This window comes from Sander lucioperca, chromosome 21 (assembly GCF_008315115.2).
Source record: "Sander lucioperca isolate FBNREF2018 chromosome 21, SLUC_FBN_1.2, whole genome shotgun sequence".
Lineage (NCBI taxonomy): Eukaryota > Metazoa > Chordata > Actinopteri > Perciformes > Percidae > Sander > Sander lucioperca.
Genome location: NC_050193.1, coordinates 4117797 through 4134259, shown reverse-complemented (window position 1 = coordinate 4134259; position 16463 = coordinate 4117797). Strand labels below are relative to the sequence as shown.

Below are 16463 nucleotides of genomic sequence, written 5' to 3'. Positions count from 1 at the left end.
CCAGTAACTCAGATGACTTCCAGGCTCGCTGTTCTGTTGAACTGCTTTGCCTCCCTCCGCAGCAAAAGGGCGCGCTGGCCTACTCTGTGGTCCACCCGCAGGGAGGGTTTGCCTGCGGGAACAGCGCAGTTGCGACAGCAGTAAACACGACGTTCTCAACCAACCCCGCCGTAAAGTCCCGCCTCTCTTGCTTGCATACTGCAATCTGCTTGGTTACGATAGAATGACCGACTCATATTGGCTGTCAAAGCTGTCAAATATAGTAGTTTATGGGGGTTGTCTGGGTGGAAAGACTGCAATGAAATGGGTTCGGTGAGAGAGGAGCTCTGTAACGTTGCGTACGTCGGAGAAGTGTTTCCCGTGCTGGCAAGAAAACCTACACAATAACGATCTTTTTCTGTGTGGTATCCCTCGCTTTTGTGTGTTCAATTTCTAGAAAATTCGCCACTTACTGTTATTGTCAGTGTTTTTTTAGTAGAAGGGTTAACGTAACAGTTTTTTTTACGGAGAAACTTTCCAAAGGAGTAACAACGAGCTAGGTAAGCGACTATAAAAGCGAGTTCTGCTTATGACATGTATTAAAAAATAGTTTCTTAGACCCGAAGCGGGATTGTTATCATTATTGTGTTACTGCAGACCACATTAATGAATGGCTAGCTTTATTAGTTAACGTTATAACGCGTCTGTAGTACAATTACAGCATTGTGACTAGGTCATAAGTTTTTCGTACTGGGGAAGCCATTCTGTGTCCACGGTGTTAACGTTAAATAAACGTACATTACATTGAAGTTACTGCGTTTTATCTGTAACATTAGCTAACGTTACTGAGTTCTGCTCTCTCATTATGGGTCTGATAACATCACAACAAAAATATATATACGTACATAATATATGTTTTGTTTGTGTTTGCTCATGTGATTTGGATCGCCTAGTTTAATTGTCATACATACGTCAGTTGTCGTCAAAACAATGACATATGTATATGAACAATAGTTCCAACTTTACTGGGATGGCATATTTGCACCCAGTAAATGCAGGCCTTTGTTGTGTGTTTTTCTTTAATTGTCACGCCCATCTCCATCTCATCTGCAGGCCAACCATAGACACTAAATTAAGAGGCCAACATGTCGGACACCTTGCACTGGGATTCAATTCTTCTTTTAAAAGATTCGATTTTACAGATGATCTGTCCAGACTTTAACATAATCTTAATTTTAAAGTGTATGTCAGAGTTTTTTTTTTATTTTTATTTTTTAAATATGATCTTTAGTGTAGCCAGTACATCTGTGGAGTCAGTCATCAGATAGGCTACTACACTATTGACTGTAATCAATGTTTTTAAAGTCAAAGCATGACTGTCATGAAATACATTATGACTTTGCTAAATTACATAACTTTACATAATAGTACTTTTGTTGTCACTTGTGTTTACAGAAGCCATGAAATGGACTGTTGGCTTGGTTACTTATTGCTTTGTTTGTTCAAGGAAGTACTTGCTGAAATATCAGTGACATGGTTCAAGGAATTACATTGTGCTTTACACTTACTGCAGCATTCCTAACATTGAAAACTGGACAAACCACACTTATCTGGCTGGCCTGACAAATTTCTAGCTAAGTCTGCTTGCATATGATACTGAGTTTCAAAACTCAAACAAAGATGTTAAATATGTGATGTTTAGACAAAAGCCTTACCTTGGCATTTGGATCAATATTTGTGAAGAATTTCCAGCTTTCAAAATGTCCCCAAGGCTATCATTTATAATGTGTGTGACCCAGACAACATGTTGAAGTAATTTGATGATTGAACAGCCAATATGTTCAGACTTTGTGGACCCATTATGACCTTACCGCCCAAATTAACATTTGCCTCTTATCTTTCAGTATAGGCTAAACTGGTTGTTAGCTAGTTGCCAATGTGGCATTAACTCAGTGCCAAACATTATTTGTTAAACAATAATAAAACCATATTGTGCCACTTCTGTGGCTGTACACATTGGTAAATCATTGATAATCCTGCAGTGATCTCAGAGGGACTCTACAATGTACCAGAGCTTTCCAGACACTTTATTAAGGTGGTTAGTTTATTGGTAACTCTGCAATTCAATACAATGCATGGAAAGGCATGATGAAGGAAATAGATGATACAGTAAAAGTCACATTGTGCCAACAGGTTTGTAAATTGAACCTAATGAACCTCAGATACCGTTTGCAATTGCAAACCAAATTCCCACACAATAGAAAGAAGAAATTACTTATTCAGATGATGACAAAATGAAACTAATCCTCATATTACTGACGATGACTCAGCTGCTCTTTGATGTAATCCTCTCAGGGTTTACACCATGCAGATGCACCTTTTTTCACATGCCAGTGAAAGAGGAACAGTGGTCATATGAAAAGTTGAAAACTGTCACGTTTGATGGACAACTTTGGGTTATGTCCCTTACATGCTTAAAAAAAACCCTCACCCATATGATGTCAGCGAGAATGATTGTTGTAACTGAATTCCTGTGGCTCCCTTGGGACAATGACATGATTTATATGAAAGGTGAAACTTAACATACAGTGTATATATATATATTTTTGTTTTGGTTTCAGGTTATTCAAACTTATACTGAGTTTCCAGTTTGTTAGGTATACCTGGACAATATTATACAGTCCATGTTTTTGTTAACACTGATAACACTTTTAGTCTATAGTAGTTATTGAGGCTGTGGTTAGTGTTGGGTTGATATTGGATTGTATAATATTGAGAGGAGTTTTTAATACTCTTTCCCCGCATGTAGGCTCTATAAAAGGGGATGGGCAAAACATAAAGCGTGCATTAATTAAGGGGTTCATCAAATACAGTGTGAGTAAGTGGAAACATGGACAGATATTGAATGCAAATGTAGGTACTCATTTAAACCTATTGTATGAGTATGTTAACAGCACTATCTTTCTGTCGGCAAGAGCAACATCTTGGCTCCGGGAAACGGAAAGTCTAGTTTCTTGTTGAGAACATATCTGAGTCATCAGTTATCAAGGATCAGAGTTAAATTAGAACTTTTGTTCTTGTTTCTAAATTCTGCATAGTATTGAGCAATGTCACTGTACACTTAAACCCTGAGTAGTCAGACTTTAGATGGTAATGCAACAGTATTTAAAAGGTATGTAAGACTTCAGTTAGTTATTTAATATGGATGCTAGAGGAGACAACTTTCTATTGGATTTACTGTCTGGTTATTGTAAGTGTACAGTCTAGAGCCCTCCGGGGAACTGTGTAGCCTGCTGTTGGTAAAATGAGAAGGCTAGCAGAACCTACAATGTGGATCCGATGGATAATTGTTGTCTCTGCCGGCAGCTGCGAGAGGATTAATGAGAGTACATTGCTCAAGTTGCATTGTGCTTCTCTGATAATCAATATGAAGGAAATGATTAAAACCCAGTTTTGTATTTTGTCGAAGAATATGTTTCTCTGGTTTCCTATCCATCTACAGTATATTTTCAGCGGCGAAGAAAAGGAAGTGTGGTTTTCATTGTTTCTAGTGAATACAGTTGGGGCAAAACCTTGGCCAAAGATCATTATTCCTATCTGCTTAGGGAGTTGCTGATGCTGACAGCTGCTCACGTTGCCTCTATTTCTTGGTGGAGGCGTAGTGTTTCTCTGAACAGGAAGTATCTGTGCTGAATAGGAGGCCTCCCCAGAGCCTATCATCCTTTTCAGAGAAAACCTGAAATATAGCTGTTTCTCTGTGGTCAGTTATGCAGCATTTGAGATATATATATATATATATATATATATATATATCAGAAATCGCCTTCTCCAAGATGTACTCTGCTTAATTTATGTTACCCCCATCTTCTTTGTGTAGGTTTGTGGAGGTTTATGTCAGGATGGCCCAGTGGAACCAGTTACAGCAGCTGGAGACCAGGTATCTGGAGCAGCTCTACCACTTGTACAGTGACAGCTTCCCCATGGAGCTGCGGCAGTTCCTTGCCCCCTGGATTGAGAGTCAGGACTGGTGAGAAATAATTGAATTCCTGGCCTCTCTTATGAAAGCACATTTAGTTTCTCCTGTCTGCTAACAAGTTACATTAAATTGCTATTATCCTCCACTCCCTCCAGACTGGCAGTTGGCCATTCACCATGATTTGCTGATAGCTTGACATGTAGAAAGCTATTGTGTTTAGCATACACTGTTACACTCTTCCTTATCATGCCCTCTTTCCTCACATGACACCATTACAGGGTTCTCATGTGTATTATGTATCACAGTGCATCTGAACAAGTGTGCATCACTGAGCGAGTAATGAAGCTTTTCCTCTTTTTTCTATTTTGAGGGCCACATTAAAATAGTAGTACAACATTTTCTGTCCAATTTGTATTACAATTATCATAAGAAAGACATTTATTTTGTTTCCCCCCCGAGTAGTCCTCCTCATGTGGGGTACAGGATGTTTGGATGAGATCCAACTGAACTGAACTGTGTAATCACCTTTTACCAGCTCTTAGAAGGAACTAGAAATAAATCATATCCTGATTATCTTATCCTCTTCTTCACAAGGGCTTACGCTGCCAATAAGGAGTCACACGCCACCCTGGTGTTTCACAACCTCTTGGGAGAAATAGACCAGCAGTATAGCCGTTTCCTGCAGGAGAACAATGTACTCTACCAACATAACCTGCGCAGGATTAAACAGCATCTGCAGAGCAAGTACTTGGAGAAGCCGATGGATATTGCCCGCATTGTTGCTCGCTGTCTGTGGGAGGAGCAAAGACTGCTGCAGACGGCCACCACAGCTGTACAGGTAGAGAAGAGCTACACTAACCTTGCTGTAGCATCCATATTGCATCAAAGAGCTTCAGTTCATGAATTTTGGGCGGTACAGCAGTGAGTAGTATATGTTTTATTCTCTTGCAGGAAGGCCAGGCAGCACATCCCACTGGGACAGTAGTGACAGAGAAGCAGCAGATTCTGGAGCACAACCTTCAAGACATCAGGAAGCGGGTGCAGGTTAGTTCAGAGACTCACTGATTAAGTATTTGAGTACAGTACAAAGAATCCTGAACACTATCTAACCTGACAAAATGATTTTGTCTTAAATATATAAATCCTTGTTTGTTTTTCTTCAGGATATGGAACAGAAGATGAAAATGCTTGAGAACTTGCAGGATGACTTTGACTTCAATTACAAGACATTGAAGAGTCAAGGAGGTATATTCTAATTATTGTATTCTGAACCTTCGCAGTGATATAGATTTGTTTGAAACGTTTTAACTCTCAGTCTCAGATGAACATTTATTAAAGGGCAATCTTTTTGGTATAGATTTAATGAATTGAATTAGGTTGCTGACCTGTGCCATGTCCACCCTCTGTCCAGAGTTGTCCCAGGACCTAAATGGGAACAGCCAAGCAGCTGCTACCAGACAGAAGATGGCTCAGCTTGAGCAGATGCTGAGCGCACTGGACCAGCTGAGGAGGGTGGGTTTTTGTAACATGATCAATGAACTTGCAAAAAATGGAACAAGACCTCTAGTTTCATGGTGATTCGGGGTCACATCCAGCTTGGGGTTGTCACCTAGCACAAATGATAGTGATAGACAGATTTTATCGGCCGGCCGATATATCGGGCCACTATTTGCGTTTTTCTGTGTATCGGCATTGGCCGATACGCAGCTGCTGCGTTCGCCGATAGTTTTTTCCCGGCATTATTTACAGACAGGTGTCCACAGGCAGCTCTGTGTTGCTGGAGACGCTGCAGTTCACGTGCAGACCATGCACTGCCCCTCCCCCAGGCTTCCAGCACCAGCACTCTGCTAGTCTTAAATTACAAATCAAGCACTTTATTTCAATGGCTACTTTTCAGGTTTATTGTTTTCTTAAATTATTTAAATGTGTTGACAAAGGACATTTTGTGATGACCTGATTATATCTGTCTTATAATATGTCAGCAAGCAATGCATCATCAAGGCTGTGTTGTAGATGTTGATGAAAGCCTTTTACCCTTGCACAGTTAACCATATGCAGTGCACCCATCCATATGATGCACATTGCACACATAATTTGGGTGATATGAATGTAAGATGATTGCAGAAGTGACACTGATCTGTGTTTTTGTTTATTATTTTTAAAGAAATGGCAGAGCAGATTCCGAAAATAAATCCTGTGTTGCAGGGTTTACATTTTCATGATGTAAATTGAGGGAGCAAAATCAGTATCGGCTCCAAATATCGGCTCAAGGAAATTGGCAGCCCATATCGGTCCTCGGCTAAGGCTGATGAAAAGAAATCGGCATCGGCACTAAAAAATCCATATCGGTCGATCACTAACAAATGGCAGAAGACTCTGCTGTGGAATTGTCTGCCGTAGCCGCTGTGAAACCAGACGCCCCACTGTCGTCCACGCTGCATTTTACATGCTAGGCCAATTTGCGATGCATTTCTGGAAAACGTGAAAAAAATGCTTTAACGTTTACATACTGTACAGAGGTAAAGCTCGCTGTCACATCGACCACGGTGACTTCTTTGAAATTAAATTTTAAAGTATGCTGTGCTTGTTATCTTTTAGCAAATTGTGACAGAGATGGGAGGCTTGTTGACCGCCATGGATTATGTACAGAAGAACCTGACTGATGAAGAACTGGCAGACTGGAAGAGAAGGCAGCAAATTGCCTGTATTGGAGGACCACCTAACATCTGCCTGGACCGCCTCGAAACATGGTAATCAGGGATGCAAATTTTAAGCAATTTCCTAAATCGATCACCGGTCACATTAATGATCAATAATCAACTTCCTTCCTAATCAAAATTCCTTTCCATCTGCATAAGTCTTTTCCTGCATAGATACATTTGTTTAAATGTTCATTTTAAGGACTCCCAGCTATATTGAAACATATGATTCAATTTCAAAAACATATTTAGAACACAAATGGTCAAGATGTTCCTAGAAATGCTGTGTTTTTTTTTTTTATCCACAACTCGTCAAGAAGTATGGTTATGATCACAGTTTCCTTATAAATATTTATGGTTGTCTTTTATACCATATATAAAATATTATAAAATATATTTGGCTAACAGACGGACTCTGGACTCCTATCTCTACTCTGCTCTACTTGCCCTTTTGGTGATCTCCCTCTATCAATGTAGACATCAACTAAAATGTTTTTGCTGTAATGTGCCAGCAGTGTTGTCAAGTCAGTTTGACAACTAGAGGCATGTTTCATCCAGACGTATAATTTGAATTGTGTAACATTTTCTAACCAGGATCACATCCTTGGCTGAGTCCCAGCTCCAGATTCGTCAGCAGATCAAGAAGCTGGAAGAGCTTCAGCAGAAGGTGTCCTACAAAGGAGACCCCATCATCCAGCACCGGCCCGCCCTGGAGGAGAAGATTGTGGACTTGTTCAGAAACCTGATGAAGAGGTACTGCATGCAACAAATATTTACTGTACATCTGCCCAAACCAAGTGTAATATTGAGCACATGAATGTTAATTTTCGACCTTTAGGAACAATCTATGGTGGAGAGATTCTGAGATCAAAGTCCCACTTACTTATGCTACGGAGCTTTCAGTCGCATCACACGCTCTTCATTTAGCAACTGTGATGACATCTGAGCCATCAGCATTCTCTGTAGGGAGACTGTGAGATGCACTTTGAAACACTACAAATCATTGGTAAAGAGACCTTTTTATTTTAAAGATTATTTTTTTGAGCTTTTTCCCTTTATTCGATAGTGACAGTGAATAGACAGGAAAGGGGGGAGAGAAAGAGAGGGGATGACACGCAGCAAAGGATTTGAACCCGGGCCGCTGCAAAGGACTCAGCCTACATGGGGCGCACGCTCTTACTGGGTGAGCTAGAGGCCGCCCCAAAGGGAGCTTTGACCTTAGATTCTCTTCACCATATGTTGTTGTGATGTCTGCTGGATTTTTTTTTCTCTGAAACATGATCCACTCTATCTTGTAGTGCTTTTGTGGTTGAAAGGCAGCCATGTATGCCCATGCATCCAGACAGACCTCTGGTCATAAAAACAGGAGTGCAGTTCACAAATAAAGTGAGGTAAGATGCAAGCTTGCAGCACTGTATCAAAAGTAACAAAAAACAACATATTGTATACATTTCAATTGAAACGTTTTATGCACCCCATATGACGGAGAGTGCAACATTTTAGATATATTTTTTTTAATATTTCTTTTTCTCTTTTTTCCAGGTTACTGGTAAAGTTTCCTGAACTCAATTACCAGCTGAAAATTAAAGTTTGCATTGACAAGTGAGTTTTTTTTATTTAAATCTGGAGCTTCTAACATTTATATTAAGTCACTAAAACACAGATTTGATTTGAGACCTTAAGAGAAACTGCTTTACTGATTTTGACTGTTTATCTTTCAGGGAATCTGGGGATGTCGCCGCAATTCGAGGGTACTTCCTTTTACTTTGAGAACACTTTTCTTCCAAGCCTTTAGCTTGAGTCTCACTATCTGCTGTTCCTTGATTTTCTTAGGTCACGAAAGTTTAACATCCTTGGTACCAACACAAAAGTTATGAACATGGAAGAATCCAACAATGGCAGCCTGTCAGCAGAGTTTAAACACTTGGTGAGTTATGAAGGCAGCCTGACTGTTGAAGTTTTCTGATAAAAGCCTGCTGAGGAGCACTAACTTCCTGTTTGTTACAGACCCTGAGAGAACAGAGGTGTGGTAATGGTGGCCGGACCAATAGCGACGTAAGTACTATTTCTGACACTTGGTGTGATAGTGTAATTGAATGCTCAAATTGTTTCTAGTTTGGATTTAAACATTTTCTTGACTTTTGTTGTCCTGCTTTTAAACAGTTTGAATAATCTGTTTTCTTTAGGCCTCTCTGATTGTCACAGAGGAGCTCCATCTTATCACTTTTGAGACAGAAGTCTATCATCAAGGCCTGAAGATCGATCTGGAGGTCAGTATCAGGCAGCATCTCTGTGTCATGAACTTAGAGACGTTTCCACATCCTTAGTTTAACTTTCATTTAACACCAGAAGTCAACAAAACTCTAAAGCATAATGTACCGATACAACAGCGTTGTTCTTTAACAGCTCTTGCAAACAAAGTCACCAGACAAATGAGTCATTACCAAAATCTTCCACCTCCGGAGACTGTCACCTCCTCTGCTTCTAAATGAGCTCAACTCACCTCTACTCTACTCTCCTTTTTTGGTTTTCCATTATGAAAAAAAGTACCTGGTACCTGCAAACAGGTACTTTTTTTAGTTTCACCTCTGTCGAGGTTCCAAGCGAGCTGAGGCGATACCAAAAGGTGACGTGAAAACCTGCAGACTACTGATTGGTCGGAGAGAATCGTCACTAATCACTGTGTCATCATTGCTAGCGACAGACAGGGGTGTCCTGAACAAACCCGCCATTTTTAAATAGTTTAGCCAGCGGTGTTTTGTTTTTTTTTGCTGCTTCCAGCTTCTTTTGAAACAAAATTTGTCTTCTGGATGTGGCAACAGCCACATGCTGAGAATCAAAAACAACACACATTCAACGTTCTGTGTGTGTGTCGTGTTAGGTCGCAACAGTTTACTGCGGCGTCGCTATGACGACCAGCCACGCTCGCCTCACACATGAAGCGGTACTAAATCTGCAATGGAAAAAGGAGGACGGGGAACCGCGGCCGAGCCGAGCAGGTACCATGTAGTGGAAAAACGCCAAAAGACAAACCTCCTTCATCAACCCAGTCATTGACCTGACCTGAGTTACCTCACTGATGGCAAGGTTACTGGCACTGAGTATTTCTGATGAAACGTTTGATTTTTACTTTCCCTAATCCTCTGTGGGTGAGAAACACCCGCTTCGAACCTTATCAGCCGATTAAATGGGCGTTATCAGTTGTAATCACTACCATAGATATGAGGCGATGGCGCTACTCTACCTCCTAGTTGGCTTAGTCAGTCATCCATTATCATCCATTGGTAAGCTGGATCACCCATTCACGTCAATATTCAGCGCTCAGAGCAACCGCTCAACATCTGCATCTCTGACATAATAATTGTTGTCTTCATGGCAAAACAAAGGTCTCCTTCTGACAGAATGTGTGAAGACAAGCTATGAGTCAAATTTGCTTGCATTATTAGTCAAAAGATTTTTTTTTTTTTGCCTGACTTTTTCTATCTCAGTGGTGTGTTTACGTACGGAGTGATTTTTTTGTTGCTAACTAGTTAATCCGATTTTACTCATGTTTCATATGACCAAGATGTAGGAAACTAAGCAAGAACTCAACCTTCAGCCACGAATGATTTGTTAGCACACTAAAACACGCACCTTCTGTAGTTTTTACATAATGAATTTGACATATTATAATTTCATCACTCACAAATCCAACCCAGATCTCAGAGTGTGGGACAAGCCTTTTACACCAAAGTATCTTATAATGCTAAGAACAGCATCATACCCTCTAAGAGCAGTATTACCGAGAGGACCACCTGAAGAAGTCCTATTTACGAGATAATGTACTGAAATAGAAGCAGAAACATTTTCACGTCATTGTGCAAGAGTAAATGTCAGCAAGGAATAACCAAACTTTATATTATACTAATGTAAAAAATATATATTAATGTCTCCTCCATTTGTGCAGACTCATTCCCTGCCTGTGGTAGTCATTTCTAACATCTGCCAGATGCCCAATGCCTGGGCTTCCATCCTGTGGTACAACATGCTCACTAACCACCCAAAGGTAAGACAGCACCCTCTGGTGGAAAGGGGCTGAACTCTGCTCTGTTTACGCAGTTGTATATCTGTTTGTAGTGTAAACAGTTATTATATATTTTAAGCTATGTTGGCCTGGGTGTCTCTGTACAGAATGTGAACTTCTTCACCAAGCCTCCAGTTGGGACATGGGACCAGGTAGCTGAGGTTCTAAGCTGGCAATTCTCCTCCACCACCAAGCGAGGCCTGACCATTGAACAGCTCACCACACTGGCTGAGAAATTACTAGGTGAGGTGTCATGCCTAAAAGTCTCCAAAAAACATTTAACTCAACACTGTGTCTTTTATTAATGTGTGATCGTATTCTGTAATTCCACCATCCAGGGCCATGTGTCAACTACTCTGGCTGTCAGATCACTTGGGCCAAGTTCTGTAAGGTACTGACCTAAAAACCACACATGGTTCAATCTGCCATCTTGCCATTGTATTGCTTCAATGTGAGTTATTTTTCTCCTTCCTCTTCCCAGGAAAACATGGCTGGCAAAGGCTTCTCCTTCTGGGTGTGGCTAGACAATATCATTGACCTGGTGAAGAAATATATCCTGGCACTGTGGAATGAAGGGTGAGAGGTCGCCCTTTGTTTACAAGTTCCTGGCATTGCCTGTTTCATATCATTGAAAGTGTTTTGACATGCAACAGTTTTTAAATAGACTTACTATTTTAAAATTCAGTATCTAAATATATGACTTCCTGTGGTTTTTCTGCAGGTATATCATGGGCTTTATTAGTAAGGAGAGGGAGAGGGCCATTCTTAGTCCAAAACCTCCTGGCACTTTTCTGCTGCGCTTCAGTGAAAGCAGCAAGGAGGGTGGCATTACATTTACATGGGTAGAGAAAGACATCAGTGGTGAGTATTCGTTTTTTTTGTTGTTTTTAAACTTTATTTTCTGTTCTGGTACTGAGCTTCTGTGTATGTTTCTAGGAAAGACCCAGATGCAGTCAGTGGAGCCCTACACCAAGCAGCAGCTCAACAGCATGTCTTTCGCTGACATCATCATGGGCTACAAGATCATGGATGCCACCAACATCCTGGTTTCACCTCTCGTGTACCTCTACCCTGATATCCCCAAAGACGAAGCTTTTGGTAAATACTGCAGGCCAGAAGCAGCTCCTGAACCTGAGATGGGAGGCGACTCTACGAGCAGTAAGTCACTGCCTTGTTCTTTATGCTTTGTTTACAGGAAGCAACAGATATTGCTGATTTTTATTGTGGTCACTGTTTTTTTGTGATATTGCTAACATTTTCTTTCCCCTGACAGCTATTCAGCCATACTTGAAGACAAAGTTCATCTGCGTTACCCCGTAAGTATCTGTCACTCTCTTATCTTTTTAGTTCCTCATTTACAGGAAGATCTGGTGACCTCCACTTACTGTATGTCAGTCCTTATTACCAGCTGTTGATGTTTACGTTTATGAAGATATCTCGGAATGTTCCTGTTCCAATATCTGAACTTCCTTTTTTTAAACTTTTTTCTAAATGTGACAAGTATTGCCAAATGTTCAAAGAAAAGGAGAACAAAACATTTTTTACTCTCACTGTGAGTCATCACTGGAGGAACCATCAGCCTGTTCTCAGACCAAGCATTGTGAACACAGATTATGTGTAGAGTCAGTTTAGACAGATTGCAGTTACACCTGGCATCTGGTTGTGTCTTCATTTCTGATGGAAATCCATTTCCATGCTCAATATGCAAACTTTTCGACTGTATTTGTATCTGAGATGAAACCAAAACAAAAAGGGGAGGCGAGGGTCAGCTGCAGGTTAGCGTGATAGTGTGAGGAGTGTATCAGAGGAGTGTGTATGCACAGGCCAGTCAGCCATGTGCACTTTCGTTGGTACTGGGTTTGTTGGTGTGCTGGTGGGTTGTGAGGTTTGCTCAGTGAGATCCTGACCTGTCTCCGTAGGTGTCCCTCCGTGTTCATGGACTTGCCGGACAGTGAGCTGCTTGGGAACGGCTTCCCAGGGTAGGCGCTCGGGGGGAGGTGGCATGTAGGGAGGGCTTTGTGTGTGCATCTTTTCACTTATGTTTGATGGGTGGGTTTCAGGGATATTGGTGCAGCAGTACCCCCACCTACATAATACCTGTTTGTTTTGTCCAACTCACCGCCACTTTTACTGGTTCTAACACAAGAGCATCTCCCTGCTATTCATCTTTTTTTCTTTTCTTTTTTTTTTTGGTTCAGGTCACACTCTGTTTCCCAGACATTTGTGTCATAATTCCTCAACCAAATCCATTGTATGGATTTAACAGTCCAAAGTATTTTTCACATGATTGTTTGTGGAAAATTGATTGAAGATATTTCAGATAATAGTATTATCGATGGAAAAATAATTCCAAATCGATTCATAGTTCCATGAGAAAAAAGACGAGGCAAAAGACATGTAGGCAAAATAAAATGTGACCGTACTTTGTTAAGCGAGTGAGCGACAGCCTGTTCGATCCACCAGCCAACTAACCAACAACTGTGCGTGACGTTGACAGTAGCTGTAGCATTAACATCAGTGTAAGACATGTTGTGTTAGTGTGCTTAGCACTGCCTAAAATAGAAGCTGGAAAGTATGTAACATGCTCAACATCTGCCCAGGTTTTCCTGGTATTATTCATGTATTTTGATATTTATGGCTAATTGTTTATCATTATTTTACCACACATCCATCCCATTTTTCATCCGCTGTACTCTCTTTTGGGCATGACTTTGCACACTAACATGAATGCTGAATTGTCTTTCTACGATGAGACTGTTGGAGTGATGCTTTTCACTCATTAACTACTGATATGTGTATTAAACAACGCAGCTCAATCACAGCCCTTTTTTCGCGATAGCCCTGCGGTCTGTGTGATGAAGACAAAACACTGACACACACAAGTTAGTAGGTGGCTGTTAGCTTATCACTTGTGGTAAAGTGGGATGACAAAGATGTTATCACTTCAGTTATATTGAAAGTATTTTGACTAACACGAAAAGTATGGCAGGACTCCGCGTATAAATGTGTGTGTATGACCATCAGTGGGGCAGTTTAAGTTTGTAATACACAATTTTTCCTTTTTTTGTTTGTTTATTTCACAGCACAAACTCTGGAAACACGAGTGACCTGTTCCCCATGTCGCCCCGCACCCTCGACTCCCTGATGCACAATGAAGCTGAAGCTAATTCAGGACATTTGGGTGAGTCAGTTACACACATGGTGTACATACAAACACCCATATTTGTACTCTTGTAGGACACTCTTTGACATAGAACATACACATAATAACAAATATTAATAGCCTGTATTTGGATTTCTTCCACAGACTCACTTACTTTGGACATGGATGTAGCATCACCTATGTGATCAGATTTGTCAATTTTCTTCATTTTTCTTTGTTGGGATTTGGTATTATGTCAGGATAGAGGGTTTTAATGATGATTTATTTTTCTGCCTCTGTGCACACAATTTGCCTGTACAGTTTGTTTCTTGTTTCTGTGTAAAAAAAAGAAAAGAAAAAAAGACTTAGTTTCACACCAAAGGGAACTTAATGATTTTGGAAGATGATCTTTTAAAAGAGCACTTCCACACATTTAAGTTTTGACTGTCCACAGCTCAGTGTGTTAAACTGTTGATTGATACTGATCTGTTGTATTTTTAGCAACATCCTGCTCCTATTCAGTACTTCCTCATCTGCATAGATGTTTTGAGTACATTTTTAAGTATTTGGAATTATATTTTTTCAGAACATTGTATTTTTGCGTTATTGACTTTTTAAAATGGTTATGACTTCATGTGTTCTTTTCTTTGAATATGAAAATGTAAGAATAATTGTTGTATAAGCTATGTCGCTTTGAAATTGTACCGCTTGAATGCATTTATTGGTCCTTTTTTAAATATGTTTTGTCGCATTTCCTAATCCCTGCCAAATGTTTTGTCCCAGGTGTTGTGTTCCACAATACCTTGGTTTCATTTACAATGGTTGCTGTTTTTTATGATAGCTTTTACTCCAAATGAAATATTTCTTATATTTCTCCGAGCCATTTAAAGCGTTTAAAAACTGCAGAGAGAAGAAAAGACAAGGAATTTAATAAGACACTTCTGAGGTTATTTTCCCGTAAGATTTTTTCCCTTATAGTGTTGTGAGAAATTGCGTGATATAACCTGTAAAAGTGGTTCTCTGAAAAGCTTTTTGGTCACTCCCACTTAAATACTGTCATTTGTGATCATGTGAATTACGCTTGCTTTTGAAATGAGCAGTTTGAATATTTTTGTTGCGCCTGAATTCCTTGATCAGATATGTAATGTAAAGCATTTTATGAACAATTTATTTTAAGACAAAATTGTTATCAAAATAACCATGAATGCTTAAGAAAGATATTTTACTCTTAACAGAGTGTACCCAGCAAGGTGCGTCGCACTTGACTTTTAACCTTTTCATACAGTTATGTAAGTAAACCCCGTCAGCTGAGTTTGATGCAAGCAACGTTTGTCTGTCAAGCCGTGAAATGTCAAGATGATTTCTGTAAAATACGCTGTAACTATTCATTATTTGACAGAATGCAATAAAAACAAGTTAGCACTAAAAGTAGTCACGTAATCTGTTGGTGTAATTATTGACTTGAATGTGAATTATTTACAATTACTTAAATTGTTTAACAATAGCTGAACAATGGGAACTGTTGTAGCACTTAAGATGGCAGTGACGTCAACATTTTATTACCATGGCACCACTTTAACAGAAGGACACAGTAAAATATTGGTGGATTCACATAAACAGGATATACAGTGGGCTGGCAACATCTATACAGACATACACACACACAACCACCCAAGCTAATCACCACACTGCTCCCTGTTGAAGCTTCATCGAGCCTACAGATTGATTGATTGATTGGCTGCCGGCCAGATCTGAAGGGTGACAGTTGCTTTCTCAGACAGCTGAGTCAGCAGCTGCTGACGGTAATAAATCTTCACACCCCCTCATCCTCTCCTCAAACCAGTCTCTCTCACTTCCTATCAGAGAGAGAGAGAGAGAGAGCCAGTGATGCAGAAAGTGCTTCCTTTACTGTCTCTGTTTGTTTAGCTGCTTTATCTCAGCTGTCACATGCATCTTTGGGACTTTTTTTGGCTCCATTTACTGTAGGTTTCCCACTCTTAATCATCACTTATAACACACTTTTATACCATACCAATAAAGAAAGAACATGGGGTTGATTTTTCTGTGCTATTTGTACCCACAAATGTTAGAAATAGGACCTCTCTGATTCATTTATGTTGACTCTGAACATGAAAGGACCCCCCCCCAAAATGCACTCTTTCCACAATTGCAATGTGAAAATGTCCCAGATCATCATATGAATCACTTGTCTTATGTTTCACTTTAAAGTGGCTTTAAAACAATCTGCATCACACCACAGCTCTATTCCCCTCCAGCAGGCAGTGCCAGACCAACAGACCTCATAAAGATAAAAAACCTTTATTGCTTGCATAATATTTATTACGGCTTTATTGGTTGTCGTAAATCTTTTGACTTCCTCTTTTTTAATAGCTGGTTTCCCATCCATATTGCTACATTTCAACACGTTTCCAATCATAAACTATTTCCTGCTGCTGGTTCCTAGAACATTGTGTTGTTGGCCCTTGCTTTACCTTCAGAATGAAGTTCACTACAATAAAAAAAAAATAGATTTCCTCTGACTTGATCAGAAGAACTCTCTATTGTCTATTTGTCTGTGAACTTTGTCTGAACTCAAAAACCTCA

At 40.1% G+C, this 16463-nt stretch overlaps 1 protein-coding gene across 3 annotated transcripts; it reads left to right on the top strand.

The window, feature by feature from the left end:
- The first annotated feature begins 272 nt into the window (after positions 1-272).
- Positions 273-15290, top strand: stat3 (signal transducer and activator of transcription 3 (acute-phase response factor)). 3 transcript variants are annotated; one of them, XM_035997123.1, is made up of 24 exons: positions 273-539; positions 3867-4006; positions 4550-4793; positions 4907-4999; positions 5119-5200; positions 5367-5467; positions 6554-6705; positions 7249-7407; positions 7953-8045; positions 8197-8256; positions 8376-8405; positions 8488-8581; positions 8662-8709; positions 8841-8924; positions 10601-10699; positions 10825-10960; positions 11056-11108; positions 11199-11293; positions 11439-11578; positions 11654-11875; positions 11991-12033; positions 12637-12696; positions 13801-13898; positions 14025-15290. In XM_035997123.1, exons 2-24 carry the CDS (start codon positions 3879-3881, stop codon positions 14063-14065), a joined length of 2355 nt encoding a protein of 784 aa, XP_035853016.1. In that variant the 5' UTR covers positions 273-539; positions 3867-3878; the 3' UTR covers positions 14066-15290. The 3 variants fall into 3 exon arrangements, with proteins under 3 accessions (XP_035853016.1, XP_031168720.1, XP_035853017.1); XM_031312860.1 differs by having other exon boundaries at positions 3857-4006; XM_035997124.1 differs by lacking the exons at positions 273-539; positions 12637-12696 and having other exon boundaries at positions 3879-4006.
- Positions 15291-16463: the final 1173 nt, after the last annotated feature.